The sequence below is a fragment of the Mustela nivalis genome (genome assembly GCF_964662115.1).
Source record: "Mustela nivalis genome assembly, chromosome: 8".
Lineage (NCBI taxonomy): Eukaryota > Metazoa > Chordata > Mammalia > Carnivora > Mustelidae > Mustela > Mustela nivalis.
This window is the reverse complement of record NC_139027.1, coordinates 25,469,228-25,488,961: the sequence shown is the minus strand read 5'-3', so window position 1 is coordinate 25,488,961 and position 19,734 is coordinate 25,469,228. Positions and strand designations below refer to the sequence as shown.

Here is a 19,734-nt window from a genome sequence, read left to right as displayed (position 1 = left end):
AGGAAATATTCAAAACAGAGGTATGAGAAGCCTTTAAAAATAAATCTTGATTTCTAGGTTAGATGAAAATATAATTTTTAGGTCAGATTAAGCATCACAGGACAAAATGAAGGTACTGTGTCTTACTATGGAATGGAGAGCCACAAATAATATGCTTCAGTAAGGGAAAATCCAATGGAGGCAAATAAAAGATAGGAAAAAATAAATGTTAGTATTGCTGTCTCCATCACCAAGTAAAAGACTGATGAACTTTAACTACTAAATCTGTTCAAGGTCTTAAAAAAAACAACAAAAAAAGTGTGTATATGTGTGGTTACCACAAATGCTTCAGGGCTATGAAACCAGGACTCGTTCGTTCTGTAGGTGTTAGAGGCAGAGGAAAAAGAGGAGAAACTAGGAAATGTTTTCCAACAGAAACTAAAGTTTCTTTTCCAAAAGAAACAAAAGTGGTACTGAAATTCTTTATTAACTCACTGAAGCCCTAGAGGACTAGCTTAAAGCAGTTATAGTAAGAGAGTCTGATAATAAAAATATACCTTTTTAGCAGGAGGTCAACTAAATCTTAGTGCTTAGATAAAAGGTAATTGGCTATTTCTACAAGAGAATTCAAGTACTTTTAAATATGATGAACTTCTTTGCACCAGGAAGATGCTTTTAGCTAGCTAAGCGAACCGGCAATGAAGCACTGCTGTGTCCATGCTGCTAAAGAGGACCATGTCCACAGCATCTTGAACTCTCAGCACATCTGTGTCGCGTATGCGTTAGCGATTCACATTACTAGATGACAGAAGTCCCTCTTCAAATTTTCGGAGAAGTATACTACATATGATTATTTGCCTACTGGAATCCAGCAGGAAAAGTCCATATAGAAGATTAAAGATAAAATGACTGCCTTTTTCCTGCTCCAAAGAAGCTGTAAGGTGTCACACTTACTCAAAAGTGAAACCAAACTACTATGGCTACATTCTCACTTTGTTCTGAGAGAACACAGGCTGGAAGCGCCGGCATAAACTGAATTTCACCAGGTCTGGTATGTAAAAGCGGAAGGGGTCACATCTTCACAGTGTGACTATTTTGTGGGCAAAAGACTGAATTTTCACAGTAGACAATTATATTTCAAGTGGAAATGATTATACGTGTATGTCTGTGTGTAAGTTTATATACGTGTGTGTGTGTGTACACATACACATATATACATACATATATATGTGTGTGTCTAAAGTATTATGTTACCCATCCCTTTATTAATAGAGGTGAGATGATTTCAAGTTCTTTCATGCTGAAGTCTATAATAAAATGCTGATCAATAATCAGTCATAAAGTACGTGGGGGTGTATTTTTGCTTGTTCTTTAAAAAAAAAAAGATTTATGGACTTATTTTAGAGATAGCAAGTGGGGGGAGGGCAGAGGGAGAAGGAGAAAGAGAATCTCCAGCAGACTCCTTGCTGAATGGGAGCCTGATGTGGAGCTCGATCTCCTAACTCTGAGATTAGGGGCCGAGCAGGAATCAAGAGTGGGAGACTTAGTGGACAGCCACCTAGGTTCAGATATTTAAATATCAAGTATTGCTATATAAATTCTTTCTTTTTAAAAAAAATTTATTCGAGAAAGAGCATAGTGGCAGGGGGTGGGGGGGAAGGCTGCGATGGCAGAGGGAGAGGGAGAAGCAGGCTCCCCGCGGAGCAGAGAGCCTAAAGGGGGGCTGAATCCCAGGACCCTGGGATCATGACCTGAGCTGAAGACAGATGCTTAACCGACTGAGCCACCCACCCAGGCACCCCTAATTCCTTCTCGACAAGGCAGTTAAAGATACTAGAAATAAAAAGGTATATTAAGACAGCAATAAAATTCAGGAAATGAAAAATTAACAGGGTGGGGAGAGGCTTCTTTTACAACATAGAAAAAAAAAAGTTATCACCTACCCACTGCCCTAATCCATGCAAACTGATACCAAATCAGCCTTAAAAGACAGTGGAGGACAAATATATCAATAACCAAGAAATTTTCAGGAGTGTTTTTTATTAATTCTTTTGAGCAAGAAAAACATCTAATGAGTAAAGCTGACTCACTCTTCACCTAAGTGATAATTACATAAAGTTGCTTCCTGCTCATGTACTAGAGAGACCAAAGAGCAGTGAGGCTTGGGTTTACTTCAGTAATGTAATTACTACTTAGGCATAACTCAAATGCTAAGCATAGCTAATGAAATATGCTGCCTTTTAATGGCCTATCATGACTTGAAAATTCTTTAGGGTAATGAAAAAAGATGAGTAAAAGAAAACAGCAGAAAAACTCTGTAGAATTTGCATTATTGTATATAGTTTTATAATTATTAAAAGCCAAAATTTCAACTAGAAAGTAATTTTACTTCACTGTTAACATTAAAAAAAAAATCATGTGTCATAAATATCTAAAGCCAGCTCAGAAACAAGTCACCTCCCCACTTTCTAATTATTCACTGATGCACATACTGAATTGTTATGGGGAGTTAAGTTTAATTTAGTGGATAAATGTATTTTTTAAATTTTATTTTTAATTTTTTAAATTATGTTATGTTAGTCACTATATAGTACTTCATTAGTTTTTGATGTAGTATTCCCTGATTCATTGTTTGCATGTAACAGTAGCTAAATATATTTGACTGGGACAGAGAAGGTACGAATTATTGAGCTCTGCCATTAAGCATCAGAGGACCTAAAACAAATCACACCTTGTTTTCCTCATTAAAAGAAAGGAGGACCCGAGCTACCTGAACCCCATAGAGTTCCCTACAGCTCTGAAACCTAGAGGTAATATGGGATAGGGTTGTGATGTGCCTAAGATCTGTTACAAGCTAAACTTTTTTTTGTTACAGGCTAATCTTTTTTAACTTGTTACAAACTAAATCTTATTTAGCAAGACACTTCAAATTCTGCAATAATTCAGAGTGCTTGAAATATTGTTTGGGATTAAGATAATAGACACTGTCCTGATACATAAAGCTCATATAATGTGATCTGATAAGGAATAATAATTTCATACTGTTATGTGATGCTACAGAGATAGAAGTATAAAGTCAATTTATAATTTTTTATGAGTTTTTTTAATCATTTAAATCATAGAATAAATTGTATTTTGGCATTTGATCAATGTGTTTTTCAAGAACCAGCTAAGCCTTAAGTCTAGCCATTCTACACACGTGAAGTCTAAGTGATCAGTGAACTATTCTGATCAGAGGTAACAATGGTATATCTGGAGTAATGGTGAATTGACTTGTCTTTCTTCATTAAAGTTTTGTTTTTAATAATGAAGATCACAGACATCAGGAGACTGGGGAACAACAGGCCCGATTTATAACCTACAGCTAAGTTTTTAATGTTAAACTCTTTTAAGCAGTGGTTTCATTCTCAAACAACAAGAATATTTCTTGCCTACTGCTCTGAGCAGGGAAAACTGTATATCTGCGAAATTTTGAAACTAAATGTATTACAGAGAAATAAGGTTATAATATTACCTCCATGTAGTTTTTTATATAACTATATGCTACTATATATCTACTATAACTTTCCCTACAATTTAAAGCAGCTTATATAATTCTCAAGAAAAAAGAAAGGAAATCAATACAAGCACAGAGCCCAAAACACATATACTACACGACTCAAAATTACTTCTAACTGGCAGAACAAAAGGAATGCAAGAAATACTCTGGAGTTCTGCCTACCTGTCATTGATTTGACAGGTATGGAAATTCATTTTCATCGGATTCTGACCCCTTGTAATTGGTATAAAATTAAGTGGCAGTGAGTCTGGACTTATGCATCAATGAACATCTAATCACAGGCTGTCTCTGGGCTGTGGGTAACTCTGCTGATACTCTGCATGCGTCTTTGCATTCTCTGTGATATGCTCGTTTGTTCTCAATGTGCTTTCTCACCACCTCTCTAGTTCTCTTTTGTCTCTGTGGAACTATTTTTTTCCACTGCTTATAGGTAAAATTAAAAAGTATTAAACACAAAAATCATTAAATCATGAAACTGAAGAAAAAAGCCAGAAATTAAGACTTTGTGGGTAAAATAAACAAGAAGCCAGTAAATTTTTTCTGCAACTGGCAAGAAAGAAAGGGTTAGTACTGGTACACAGAGGGCACCAGAAGGAGGGAGAACTTATGAATGAGGAACATTCACCAAGGGAGTTAATTCTACTTAGAGTGTAAGTCCGTGTGCATAAATATTCAACTCTTTGTTCTTCACAGGTGCCTTGGATGGCTGTGGACAAGCAAAGGAAATGGAGCTCTTTATCATTTTGGAAGTCCACTGTTCTTTCTATCGAAGTGATTACTAAGGTGGGTTTTGAACAATATCTCTGAAATAAAGTAACAAACTACTGTATATTTTGGAAGCAAAGTTAAACAGAAGCAGTATTTACAGTTTAATTAGCCACTTCCCCAATTTTGTTGAAACTATTACCAAAAATGTCAAATGAAAAACAAAAAAGCACAAAATTTCCTGATGAAAGCCTCCCGGTATGCTCCAATACTAGTTAAGTTTCAAGTGACAGATCATGGAAGAAAATGGCCTGAGTAGAGAATTAGATTTAACGTTATAGGCACAGCTGCTTTCAAACCGATATACAGCTAAGGTATAAAACATGTCATCTGTCTTTTAAAAAACAGATTCCTGAAAAAATCCTGATAACTAATTACCTTTCATCTTGTCTATTTCAGGCAAAAGTTGGAAAACGCTGAATATAAAATTATCTGTTCTGAAGTGACACAATTTTGCCTATTCCTTTGTGCTTCTAAAAGGAATGTTATTCCTAATTTACCTTAATCTAAATGCTTACTAATAATCAGTCCATAGCAGTATTAATCAGTTCATCTATGCTACCCATGGGACTCAAATTAGCTCTATGCAGTTATACATTGTGAACCTTGAAAGGATGGTTTAGGAAAGGTAATGGATAGTAAAAATAAAGAATCATGAATAAAAGAATATTAAAATAGTATCATCTTTAGGAAGCTCTTAATGCAATTTGGACAGTGAATATCATAAACTAGGACTACTACATTCACTCCCTAAGTGGTTCTGCTTTACACTAAAGATGAACTCCATCAGAGTGGTACACCAGTCATCAAACTATTGCCACCCGTAAGAGGTAATCATTTTATTAAGGCATAATTATGATTGAAGGAAATTTGAAACATGCCCTGGAGTCAATTATTTCAAAAATTAAAATTCAGAAGCTACTTTTCAGATATATGTATGTGTGTGCATTGACGTATGCATGCATCTATAATTATATCTCATACACACAATAGCAAAAATTAAAATCAGTATTTACAGAACTACGAGGCATATAAGTCATTCCATAGTTGCGCTGCCACGGCAACAACTCTAGCTCCTCCTCTAAGCAGTCATTCTTCCTCTTTTTTTTTTTTTTAAGTTTTATTATTTACTCGACAGAGACCTAGCAGGAGAGGGAACACAAGCAGGGGGAGTGGGAGAGGGAAAAAGCAGGCTCCCAGCTCAGCAGGGTGCCCGATGGAGGGTTGTATCCCAGGACCCCGGGATCCTGAGCTGAGCTGAAGGCAGCTGAGCCACCCAGATGCCCCTAAGCAGTCATTCTTGCTCAAGCCTTTGAGTACACAGGCAGTTGGGTAATGAAAATCTGATCAGATCTTTGAAATCCTTTCAGGAGCTTATCACACTCTTCAGAACCAGTAACTACAAATACACCCCTTTCAACTTTGAGCTCCTGCTTTCCTCTCTAGCCTCATCTCCCACCCATATATATACTATATCCAAGTCATACAAAATTTCTTTAGGTTTCCCTGAATATGTGATACTTTCTTTCACTGCTAATATTATTCTCAGTTTGGTATACCAGCCCCCTGCCCCACTTCATCTAGGTAATTCCTACTTATTCTGTAGGTCTCCAAATCAGGTTTGATTAGTCAGTAATGTCTTCTACTTCTAATATGCCGTGTACTGTGTAATTAAAACTGTTGAGTTATTGTTCACCCCATTTATCTGTCAGTCCCTTAGAAGAACATTCAATACACATCTGTTAAATGAACAAATCAGGCATTCTCTTGTGACCAAGCCAGCTCTCCCTTATCTAAATATAATCACAATGGCTAACATACAAATTAGGTAACAGCCAGGTACATGATCTGCCTCTTCAGTTTCTTAAGAGTATCTTCCTGTCTCCTCTGACAGAAGGTTTCTACCATGGCTGGGGGAGAGTCAGCCCACCCATACAATCTCCTTCATTCTTTGAATTTTGAGATCAAAATCAGTTGGGACAGAATAATCTCAATCAGATTATTCCCAGCAGGAGAGTGAACTTCCTTTCAATACTGGGACAAAACTCTCATTTGTCTCATTCACAAAAGGAAGATTAAACATAATTAGCAAACAAGAACTTGCTCTTATTTTAAAAAGAGGAAAATTATACTAAAAAACTATACTAAAAAGATATACTTTATTCACCCTTACATTTCTTACTGAGAGCAGAGACAAAAATAATGTAAAAATTTTCTGAGATACACCTACACATTATTTCTAAAGTCATATCTCCAAGCCCTGCTAATACAATGAAACATATCTTAAAAGTGATCAACGAACAAAATATATTTGTCCTGACAATTAAGAGTATCCTTAGTCCTGTATTAAAAAATACAGTTGGGTTGGGCGGGGCAGGCGCGGGGAAGGGAAGTTTCATACTTTCAAATAGTGTTAAAACTGAACTTAGCCGATTGCTGTAGGAATAAACACTAAAAGGAAACTGGACTACACTGCTCACTTTATTAGAGTTCTAGTATAATGAAAATATGAAAAGAAATACATCGTTAAGTCCTGACAGGACGGAAGAGAATAGATTTTATCCCCTCTCTCTGTGAAGTGGAAAATGAACTCTCAATGTGTCAAACCTCAAAAGGCAAGTAGTGATTTTATAAAATGTATGTCTTTGCTGGTTTTTTCTAACAGATGCTATAAAACAATAATTATCATGAACAATACTGACTAAGAAGAATATTCAAATCCTAACGTAAAACCTACTATCATTGTTTCTTCATTAGTAAATATTTACTAAAAATAGTTACTGTACAGAGTCACAATAGAGATAAAATAATGTAAATAAAGTGAGCTCTGAATAGTCATTACAATCTTTACATGTATGTTTCAATGGTACAGAATTTAGAGATGTGAAGTGCTACTTTTCTTACTGAAGAAGGAAAAGAATTTGAAGGATAATTTTTTTCCAGCAGAAAAAGTAGAAAAACAAAAAGCTCCAATTAAATGAAATTCAGTTATCCTCTAAGTGAAATTAAATTTTTGTAATGAATCATCAATATATTAGATGTCAAGTTTACTTTTTAAAAATACGATGTATGTTATAGGAGCAGGAAATATATTAACTTAAGGAAAGCAACAAAAAAGGTGCTTTAAATATACAAATTCCATTTCCATTTCCTGCAGTAAGCATCTTCCATAATTACCTTAGAATTCAACACACTGTAACTCCACTTTTGCAGGATCCAACAGAAATTATAGATTAAGGAAATACATAATGTAAACAGTTGTTCTTATTTTCACATTTATGCCACCATAAATTTGTGATTTTTTAATTAAAGTGGTAATTATGACTACATTCCAAATTGTCACACATTTTTTTATCTAAGAAATAAAATACTCCTGGGAAAAAACACTCAAGGTTTCATAAATTTTCAATTTTGTTATCAACTAATACACCTCAAAACACAGGAAGATGAGGTACAGAAACACAGGGCAAGATTCCCCTAAAAATACACAAGGGCAATTTCAAAGCTCTGTATACTTTATATTAACTGCTTTGTCAAGAACTGTATGTTTATTGTACAATAAAGAACAGAGCTGGCCAGGGTAAAGAGATGGGATGTTCAATTAGATGTTTCTCAGGGAGTATTAACCCAATTAAAAAATTAGACCTTCAGTTCAATTTTGACAGGACACTATTTTTAGGTATGCCAGCTGCCTATTTACAGTTAGAATTTTGCCATGATGAATGATGGGACCATGCAACATGTTCTCTTCTCTACAACATAAACTAACTAACGAAGATCATATACCTTTACCTTTTCATTCCCTGGTAAGAGTAGAATAAACCTACAGCTTTGTATGTTTCTACCAAGTGGCTCTTTTTTTAATGCCTTATTCAATTTATGATCTCTAACTGCTTGGCAGTGAGTGATATATATAATAAACTAAGACAGAATTACTGCAGCGCTGATTTCTCCCTGAAAAAAATTATTCTTTCAGTGACCAGTTATCTGCCATCATTTGATGTGTTTCTCAAATTTTAGTATCTTAAAAAAAAAAATGAGAATAGGTAGAACAAATATAAAGATACTAAAGAACATTAATTGACTCAAAAGACCAGTGACAAAAGAGTGAATTTCCACTGGCAGTATAAATGCCTTAAAAATCAGAATTTACATAAAACACACAGCCACTGAACAGATTCTGCTAAGATAAGAAAAAGGTTTACTGCATTTCTTAAAAGAGTTTTTGTTAACTCAACATCTGGATCTAATGAGGTATAAACTTAAGCCAAAAATTCACTGAACAATTAAATTTACCAAGAAGATAAATACGAACTTTATTATAACTACAACAAATAAATGCTGAATCCTCTCATTTCTAAAAAAGATTACAGCATGTATAACAGCAGGTATCAAAATGAAACACACGTAATCCATAAACCTAACAATTCTATTTCTATCAATCTACTGGGTGATTTCTATAAGCCTCAAAAGATTATATATGAGGTTATAAACTGAAAATAACCCAAATGTCCACTAATAGATGGTTAAGTAAAATACAGCATCTACAAACAATGTATAATTGGAAGTATTAAGAACAATATCTGCCAATATGTATTTACTGGCACTGAAAGGTGCCTTTGGCACCAATACTAAGACTAGCATCCATCTGTGGAACAGGTACAAAATGACAGAATTTAAGATAAACTCCATACCTATAGCTGTAAGACTGCACGAAAAGAAGTCTGGTAAGTCATTGTGAATAAATGTTTCTGAGTGTAGGGTTTGGTGGATACTTTTTCTTTGTAGTTTTAGATCTTGCTTGTATGCATGTGTGTTTAATCAATGTATGTCCTTTTAAAAAACCCAAAAAGCTATTTAAAAAAAGACAGTTAGGGGACACAATGAAGAGAAATGAACCAAGTATACTACCTTAAACGGTTGGTGTAGGTATCAACACAAGTCTTCATTTTGGCTAATAATGTACCAACAGAAGTTTGACATTCTGACTGCTCTTCTTCCTCTTCACCATTCTCTGTAGAAAGAGGCAACAGTAGGGGCACCATGGACGTACAAGAAGCAATGGCCCGGAGCAATTCCAGCAGAGCTCGATAGAGTGGCACATGTCTCGCCATGTCAAGAACTGTAAGAAGAAAGCATAAAATGAGAACATGTGCAATATAAAAGCCAGTCTATAGCCATGTGAATTCTACTCAGATCTTTTCTCTTAAAGGTTTATTTTATTTATTTTGAGAGAGAGATAGAGAGCACGTATGTGAACAGGACTGAGGGGCAGAGGGAGAAGCTCGAGCAGATGTACCACTGGGTGTGGAGCCCAATATGGGAGCTTGATCTCGTGACCTGAGCTGAAATCGTGAGTCAAACACTTAACTGAGTGAGCCACCCAGGTGCCCTGCTTCTACTCAGATCTTTTTTTTTTTTTTTTTAAGATTTATTTATTTGAGAGAAAAAGAGCAAGGGAGCGAGAGAGTGAGTGAGTGAACGAGCAGGGGGAGGGAGAGAGGGAGAGAATCCTCAAGCAAAGTCCCCACTGGGTCCAACCCGACGTGTGTCTCAATCCCAGAGATCACGGCCCCAGCTGAAACCAAGAGCTGGATGCTCAACTGACTGAGCCACCCAGGCACCCCTTTACTCAGATTTTAAGATTAATTGATATTTGACTGAAAATGTGCTGGACAGAATACCGCAGCAAAGAAAAGTTTAAACAAAATCCCTGTTCTTTTGTATAGCTTACATTCTAAGCAGAGAAGGACAAATGAGTAAAAATTTTTTTCAGACGCTAAGAAGTACTCTGACGGCTATAGAAAAGACTGAAATGGGGAAGGAGAATGGGGGGGGGGCGCTACCTACTGGAGGCAGGCCTGCTTCACTGCCCACAGACCTATACTGGGATTAGAGTTATGGGGGATGAGGCACAGGATTCCTGAACTCTATGTGGTAACAGATTAAAATTAGTCGTGATGGTCTGACAAACAGGGAGGCTGTTTAAAGTGACGGAGGTTGTAGGGGCTCATTTCACACCTTCCAACAGCGATGGAGAGGACAGAGGTAGAAAAGTACGACTGCTCGTCCCTGCTGAATTTGAAATTTTACGCTCCAACATAATCATGTACAGAATTTTCATATATACTTGTTTATGTTTAAAGCCACTTTTCCAACCCATGACCTAATATTACTACTTACTATAATTTTATAGTAAAACATAGTATACCCATTTTTCAAGAAAATTCAAGTCAATCCCCAAAATTACAAATCAACAAGCATAAAACCCAATGTTAATACTTGTGGGAATACGAGAAAGCCAGACTTACATAAACAGGTATGTATGAAGCTTGACAACCAATACGGTATTATTTAATGCCCACATTCTATGACCCAAGCACTATCACCTGTTCCTACACAGCTATAAAACACAATGTAACACTGTTCTTAGGGGTACCTGGCAGGCTCAGTCGATAGGGCATGCAACTTTTTCTTTTCTTTTCTTTTCTTTTTTCAAAAAGATTTTTATTTTTGAGCATATGACTCAATCTCAGGGTTGTGAGTTCAAGCCCCATGTTGGGGCCTCTCTCTCTCTCTATATATATATACACACTATTTTTAAGTTGGAAGCACCCAAAGAGCAATAAATTAAGGGTTGAATACACAATAACATCCAAATGATTCTATCCTATGCAGCATTTAAAAAGAACACAACAGATCTCCTACACCTATATCTGAGTGAAATAGTTTGCCAAATAATACATAAAGAGACTCAAATATATTTTTTATGACTGTGGAACTATGTAGGAATACTTAGAGGAAAAGATGAATTTCTAAACACTAATGTTACATACATGAGTTACATCTCACACTAATTAACCTGACAAATCATACATCATTCATGATAAGGCTACAGTCTACTTTTTTAAAAAGTAAGCTATAAACCCAACACGTGCTTGAACTCACGACCCAGAAATCAAGAGTCACACACATATTCTACCAACTGAGCCAGCAAGGCACCCCAAGGCTACAGTCTATTTTGACCATTTCTTTCTTTCTCGACTCCTTCACCAGCATATCACTTTGGTAATATATATGTCTAATCCTTTTTCTAGACAATTTTAATTTCTGTGTGTGGATACCTCCTTGGAGCAGGAACTATGGCCCCCACTGTGTGTTTGAAAAGCTAAGATTTAGTAAGCTGTACAAGCAAGCTAAATAGTACGTAGCAAGACCAACATTGACACCGAGGTGTATCTAACTCTAGAGCTTTTTCGCTATACCATGATGCCTCCTGAGTTGTCCAATATAGCATCACTGGTCATATACAGAGCTATTTAAATTTAATTAAAATATAAAAGAATTCAAAATTCTGCTCCTTGATTATACTAGCCATGTTTCAAGTGGTCGAGAGTCACATGAGCCCATGCTGGACAGCACAGATACAGAATGTTTCCATCATAACAAAATATTGGATTTTGGCCAATCTGGATATTGCCATCTTCAAAAATCAAATTCCGTATATTCTATTCACATATACAAACCATGAAAAGTAAGTGGGTTGGGCTCTACCCAAAGAGATGGGTCTTTCTCTGGGAATTGTAGGTATCACATAGAGTAAAAGAAACAACCTCTAGACTATATTCAAAGCAGGATGAATGCTTTGCTTCAAAATCAGTGATATATACATGTACTGGATATACTTGTACAGTTAGACATAGAATACTGAGAATATTAATCATTAACTAGTAATGGTATTTTCATGCAGAGAGAAGGACTAAGGTTGGGAAGGCAACATTAGGGTGAATTACTTTTTAATCATATGTCATTTTGAACTTTTTTTTTTTGAAGATTTATCTATCTGAGGGACTCCTGGGTGGTTCAGTCAGTTAAGCCTCTGCCTTTGGCTCAGGTCATGATCTCGGGGTCCTGGGATCAAGGCCCAAATCTGGCTCCCCACTCAGCTGGAAGTCTATATCTCTCTCTGCCCCTCTCCCCAACTCGTGCCCATGCACACACGCTCTCTCTCTCAGATAAATAAAATCTTTGTTTTCTAATGTTGTTTTATTGTTTTTTTAGAGGGGGGAGGGCAGGAGAGAGAGACAGAGAGAGAGAGAGAGAGAGACAGACTCTTAAGCAGGCTCCACGTCCAGCACAACCCTGAGATCATGACCTGAGAGGAAATCAAGAGCTGGACGCTTAATGCACTGAGCATCCCAGGTGACCCTGTTTTCCAACGTTATTTAGTAATACAAAGTTATAGACTTTCCTCAGAGTTTGGTGTTTTTCCTAACACTTCTACGAATGCAATTTATGCTTCATATTACACTCCCAGATAATCTACCCTCTACTGCTCTGCAAGATTCTATTGTTGAAAAAATTAAGCCTAATACAACAAAGCATGCCTTTTTATAATAGAAGTAATTAATAACACATAATCTCACATTAGAGAAGCAGCAAAATAAATTATATGCTAAGCCTCATCATATTAAAGTGACTTCAAACATCACAGTGACAGAAGCTTATTATATATATAATACATCTTTATATATATATATATATATATATATTATATAATATTATATATATAATACGTCTTTGACGTTTCATAACAAGACACTTTGCCAGGATAATCAACAGGATTAAAAATAAACACCAATTTTGCTCTTACAACAAAACAGTTGAGGCAAGATTGTGTCTTTTTTTAAAATTTTATTTTATTTATTAGATTTATTTTATTTATTAGAGAGAGAGTGCACAAGCAAAGGAGCAGCAGAGGGAGCTACAGAGGGAGAGAGAGAAGCAGGTTCCCCACTGAACAGAGAGCCTGATAATGGGTCTCTTGAGCAGAGACCCTGATAATGGGTCAGGACCTGACCCATCCCAGGACCATCCCAGGATCATGACCTGAGCCAAAGGCAGCTGTTTAACCGACTGAGCCCCACAAGTACCCCGAGGAAACACTGTGTTTTTATTAAAAGACGATAACCCTGCTGAATTAAACCTCAAATGTTCTGATATATAAATAAATTTTTTGATCCAAAGAATATGAAGAGATAATCTGGCAAAGGACATTTTTTTAAAAAATGAAAAAACACACCTCCAAATGGTATAACATAAGCTTCTCCCTGATCAATTAAGAATAAATGTATAAATCAGAGCATACGGACTATAAATCCCCAAAGGGTAAGAGTGATTATAAGCTATGCGGTCATTTTCCTCTCTAAAATTGGAAGACAATTAAATGATACAGGAAACAATTGTGATTACACTATCAATACATCACTGAAACCAGAACCTCTAGAAGTAATCTCCCTCTAAAGGTAGCTTCATGTAAAATTTATATAAATTTATATATAAATCTAAATGTGATATTAACTAAGACTCATAATTGGTGGCAATTAATTGATATTACTATAAAACGTTTTTTTTAAAGATTTTATTTATTTATTTGACAGACAGAAATCACAAGTAGGCAGAGAGAGAGAGGAGGAAGCAGGCTTCCCACTTAGCAGAGAGCCCAATGCGGGGCTCAATCCCAGGACCCTGGGATCATGACCTGAGCCGAAGGCAGAGGCTTTAACCCACTGAGCCACCCAGGCGCCCCACTATAAAACTTTTAATAATGTTTTTTATTATAGGTAACTAACAACAAAGCACTAAAATTTGTTTCCTAAGCACCCAAAAATGGACTTAGAAAAGGACTGAAATATCTGGACTTCTAGTCTAATACTATTTTCCTGCTGCTTCTGCTTTATAAGAAAATAAATTTAGACATAAAGGGGATAATCATGATGTTCTAAAAACAAAGAAAACTGGACCCTTCTAAACAGAACACCACTGTCTCGAAGGCAAATCATGATTACGACAACAGCAATAGCAGCTAACACGGCGAGCACACGTACGCCAGGCAGGAACGGTTCTAAGCATTTTACATAAATAGTAGTCAACTCAACTCTCACAATTTCATTAGGTAAATATTATCTTCATTTTCCACATGAGTAAAGTGAAGCACAGAAAGGATGACCAACTTTTTCAAGGCTGCATAATCAGTGATGTGGAAAGGACTGGACTCACAAACAGGTCACCCAGCTCTGAAGCCTAGATCCTTAAGCACTAAAATATAATGCTACTCTAAGGTCACAATTTCAGAGAAAAGCACTAGCATGATTTACTAACACAGAGAGAAAAAGTACTTTAGGCAAGGGGGAAAAATTAATATGGTTTGAAATTCATCATAATACTTTCCTTAAAGCACACTAAAAAATTGCCTTTAAGCTTTAATACTATATTATTCATAATCTTAAAAAATTTTTTTCAAGGTATTTTTACAGCAGTCTCAGATTTAGCTAACTGCATTCACATGGTAGAATGAAAAACTGAGTTCTTTATTTTAATTCTCAGGAATCTTAAAAGTATCTGGATTTTCTTTTTTTTTCTTTTTTAGGTTTTATCTTTAAATAATCTCTACAGCCAACGTGGAGCTTTGAACCCACAACCCAACACCAAGAGTCACTCACACTACTGACTGAGGCAGCCAGGAGCCCCAAGTGTCAGGATTTTCTAATTGCCACTTTCTTAGCAAAAAAACAAACAAACAAACAAACAAACAAACAAACAAACTGTAAGGGGCGCCTGGGTGGCTCAGTGGGTTAACGCCTCTGCCTTTGGCTCAGGCCATGATCCCAGGGTCCTTGGATCGAGCCCTGCATCAGGCTCTCTGCTCAGCAGGTAGCCTGCTTCCTCCTTTCTCTCTCTGCCTGCTTCTCTGCCTACTTATGATCTCTTTCAAACAAATAAATAAAATCTTTAAAAACAACAACAAAAAACTCTGTAAGTAATGCAAGAAAAATCATGGAATCATTTCCAGCTAAATTATTTATAATTTAAAAAATCAATTTATTAATGCATAAGTTATAATCAATATACAAATGTGCCTTTCATGACTTCTGACAATAAACACTCCTGTGTAATCAATGCCCAAATGAAGATACAGAATACTTCTATCACCCTAAACACTTCTTCTTATGCCTCTTTCCTCCTATGGCCAGCTTCAAATAACCACTCCTATGCTCTCACTGTAGAAAGCAGATAAATAGGAGAGAAAACCAACACTACCAAATAGATTCTTTAAAAAGAAATAAAAAATCTGAATAGCCCCTTATTAGTTAAAGCAACTGAATCAATTAGAAACCTTTTCATTAAAAAGCTCCAGATGGCTTTACAGGAAAATTTTATCAAAACCATTTATTAATTTTTAGGATCTCCTTCAGAAAATAGAGGAAATGGAAATAACTTATTTTTGAGGATAAAATTAACTGATACTATTTTGAGACAAAGACATCACAAGAAAAAAGAGAAACTATGAATCAATACCCCTCACAAGTGGGGGGTGGAGATAATAAATCACAACCAAATGGGATTTTTTTCCAGGAATACATGGTTTAGTTAAATATTTGAAAAGTCAGATAATGGAGCAAAAAAAAAAAAAAAATATTAACAGACAAAAAAAAAAAAAAAAAAAAGAAAAGAAAAGCCATTATGAGCAGCTTAGCAAATCTAAATAAAGCATTTAACAAAACTCAAAACTCATTTATTATAAAACTCCAACCAAACTAGGAATAGAAGAAAACCACCTAACCGGATAAACAGCTTCTAAAATATCCCTAGTGCAATCATCACATCTAATCTTTTCTCCCAAAGTAACAACTTCTACAGTATATAGATGTATAAGAAAAGAAAAAGGCACACAAATTGAAAAGAAAGAGAATGGTCTTTAATGTACATGGCATGACTGCCTATACAGAAATCCTATGAAATCTAGTAGAACTAGTATATGAATTTCACAAGGGAGGGGGACATCAGGTAAATAAATAAAAATCAACTCTGTTTTTATATACGAATGGTAGGAAAATGAAATTTTAAATAAAGCAGTACCATTTACAATGGCATAGAACGTGGAATTGGGATAAATCTGACATAAATTCAAGGGTAAAAAATGGTACCGAGAGACATTAAAGGAAATCTAAACAGGTAAGATATACAGTGTTCATAGATCAGAAGACTCAATCTTGTTAAGTCGTCAGTCTTCTCCAATTGCTGTAAAGACTGAATATAATTACAATCAAATTCCCAATTTGCCAATAGACGTTTTTGTGGGGGTAGAAACTAACAAGATGACTTTAATATGTTTATGGAAATATAAACATCCTAGAGAATCGAAACAGTTACAGCTGAATTTTAATGCCATAATTACAAATTTTATTTTATTTTATTTTTAAAGATTTTCTTTATTTATTTGACAGACAGAGATCACAAGTAGGCAGAGAGGCAGGCAGAGAGAGAGGGGAGGCAGGCTCCCTGCTCAGCAGGGAGCTCGATCCCAGGACCCTGGGATCATGACCTGAGCCGAAGGCAGAGGCTTTAACCCACTGAGCCACCCAGGCACCCTAGATTACAAATTTTTTAATTAATGCATCTAAAAAGTAAGTAAACTCTTAAAAGATATTAACTGGCCAAAAGCTTGATTTTTCAAACTGCTTGGCAGGACAAAGTAACAAGAAAAAGAAACAAATAAAAATCTATGGTGATACTTTGACAAATTAAATCCCTAAAGGCAGAAATCCTCTGGTAAGAACAAAACAGAAATACTTCACATAAATCATGCAAAGCCTGTTTGGCTTAATAGCTATGACTGGCAAAAACATTACTACATAAACTTTCTATTCCTTCCAGCTATAAGAGAAGAAGCTTTAAGAGATTAGCTAATAAACTCTGATATCCCTTACACTCTCTTCTCTCCATTTTGGTAGAAATAGTTAAGCTGTTTAGGTTCCAAATACCTCCATTCCTTTACCTTTATCACCAATCTAGATACCTGCTGATACTTCTAGCTATACACATACAATTATTAAATGCTACTGTTTGTTATTTCCAGAGGATGGTACACGAGGTAATCTATTTTTACCTTCGCCTTTGTGTTTTTAGGCACTGCTTACGTTACTCATGGCTTGCACAAAATGATGTCTTAGATTTGCTTTACAATAACCTACTGTGTGTACGTATGTGTCTATTTGGAAAGAACAGAGTGAAGAAATAAATAAAAAGCAGAGCCAAGGGTTAATCACTGATGAAGCCAAGTGATGGAGCTCACGGACGTTCATTATACTACAATCACTAGTTCCACCAACCTTAGACTTTTCTATAATAAAAGATTTCATTAAACTGTGATAGTCAGAAAAGGCAAGAAAGCCTGAGAAATGCTCCAGATTAAAGGAAATGAAAGAGGAACATACGTAACATGTGACCCTAGATTAACTGTTGGACAAAAAGCAATTTTTTTCTTTGCTAGAGAGGACATGATTGGGACAACAGATGAAATATCAATGATATCTGTGAATCGGATGATTAGATGGTTGTATTAGATCAATGTGAACTTTCTGTATTCTGATTACTATAATGTGGTTATGTAGAAGATTGCCTTTGTCTTTTAGGAAATAAATCCTAAAACACTTAGGGGTAACAGGGTTATAATGCCTGCAACACATGTCTCACAACTGATACAGAAAAAATGTGTATATATATGTAAAATTTATGTATATCTGTATGCATGTATAGATAGATAAAAGGAGGAAGGAAATTGATATCAAACTTTTATAAAGGCAACAAACAGGGCGCCTGGGTGGCTCAGTGGGTTAAAGCCTCTGCCTTCGGCTCAGGTCATGATCCCAGGGTCCTGGGATCGAGGCCCGCATCGGGCTTTCTGCTCAGCGGGGAGTCGGCTTCCTCCTCTCTCTCTACCTGCTTCTCTGCCTACTTGTGATCTCTGTCTGTTAAATAAATAAATAAAAATCTCTAAAAAAAAATTTTATAAAGGTATCAAACATTACTGACTAACATCTCTAGAGGACAAGTTAAAAATGGCAAAATAACAAACTGACACACATTTTCATTCACCAGTTCTAGTAATTCTAAAATTTAAATAATGCTAACAAGGTCACCAAAAATAGTCATCACAACATTCTTTACAACAGCAAAGGAACCAATTTGTGTTTATCAATATGGATTTGACTTAATTACTAAATATCAGTTGTGTGCTCATAAAAATGAAGATATGCCTCATGATGCACTGGAGCAAATTCCAGAGTATGTAATCTTGGGGTATGTAATCTTGGAATCTTTTATAAAAGTGATAAAAATGTTCTACACATGACTGTGCCCCAAATCACCAAATGTACACTTTAAGTGGGTTAGCTGTACAGGAAGTGAGTTCCTTTCAACAGAACAGTCATGAAAACCTTCTTAGGTAGTACTTATTCATATACCATTTCCACTTTTTTCTTCTGGGATGTTTATTTTCTTCAATTGCTTTATAATACTACTTTGTGTCTGAGGAAAAGAGAACAGTAAGTTTTATAAACACTTCACCTAATATGTTGTTTTAATTTTTAAACACATGAAAACATAGACATAAACGTAACTTCTAGGGAACAGCAAAAAAATAAAGTTTCAGAAAAACTTTCCCTCTTCCATTAAAATTCTGAATAGCTTTCATTTCTGCATTTAAATATCTGAAACACTAAAATTTATATTGATATAAATGTAGCCAGTTATCCAAAAATTTCCATTTTTACTATTTTATAAACTCATTTAATAAAGTACTCAACAATGTTTTATTTTTCCCAACTTGCTTCCATGTAACATACAAAGAGAAAGAGAACAAAGCAAACCACCCCAATAAAAACCCCAGTAACTTATTTTGAGGATATCAACACCCACTCTAAAATTTATTTAGAAAGGCAAAATACTCAGAATAGCCAAGACAATATTTAAAAAGTCAAAGGACTGCTACAATCAGGATTTAAGACTTACTACCGAGTTACAATAATGGAGATAATATAGTATTGGCAAAAGAATAGACAAATAGATCAATGGAACAAAAACTGTAACAAAAATATGAGCAAGAAGGTGTATAGCAGTTTTATTCATAACTGTCAAAACCCAGAAACAACCAAGATGCTCTTCAAAAGGTGAATATGTAAGTAAACTGTTGAATATCCAAGCTATCAAGCCACCAAATGATATGGTGGAACCTCAAATATATACTGCTTAGAGGAAAAATTACTTAGTAAAAGAAGCAACTTTGAAAAGGTTATATACTCTGATTCCAACTATATGACATTCTGGTAAAGGAAACAATGGAGTGTGTAAAGAGATCAGTGGTTACTAGAGGTTTCAGGGGGGTGAGAAGGAGGTTGGGATGAATAGGCAGAGCACAGAGAGCTTCTTAGGGCAGTGAATCTATTTTGTGTGATACTCTAATAGTGAAATGCATGACACTAAGCACTTGTCAAAACCCTCCGAATTGAACAAAACAGAGTGACACTATATGTAAACCACCGTCTTTAGTTAAAAATAACATATCATTATTACTTTATCAATTGTAACAT

The 19,734-nt window shown here is 35.6% G+C and overlaps 1 protein-coding gene across 1 annotated transcript in view; it reads right to left on the bottom strand.

Annotated features, from left to right (window-relative positions):
* The window catches only part of BIRC6 (baculoviral IAP repeat containing 6), a 137,555-nt gene that overhangs the window by 31,943 nt on the left and 85,878 nt on the right, over positions 1 to 19,734 (bottom strand). The window contains exon 44 of the mRNA XM_082745293.1: positions 9,215 to 9,425. Coding sequence (XP_082601419.1) covers positions 9,215 to 9,425 — 211 coding nt within the window. The remainder of the gene's footprint in view (positions 1 to 9,214; positions 9,426 to 19,734) is intronic.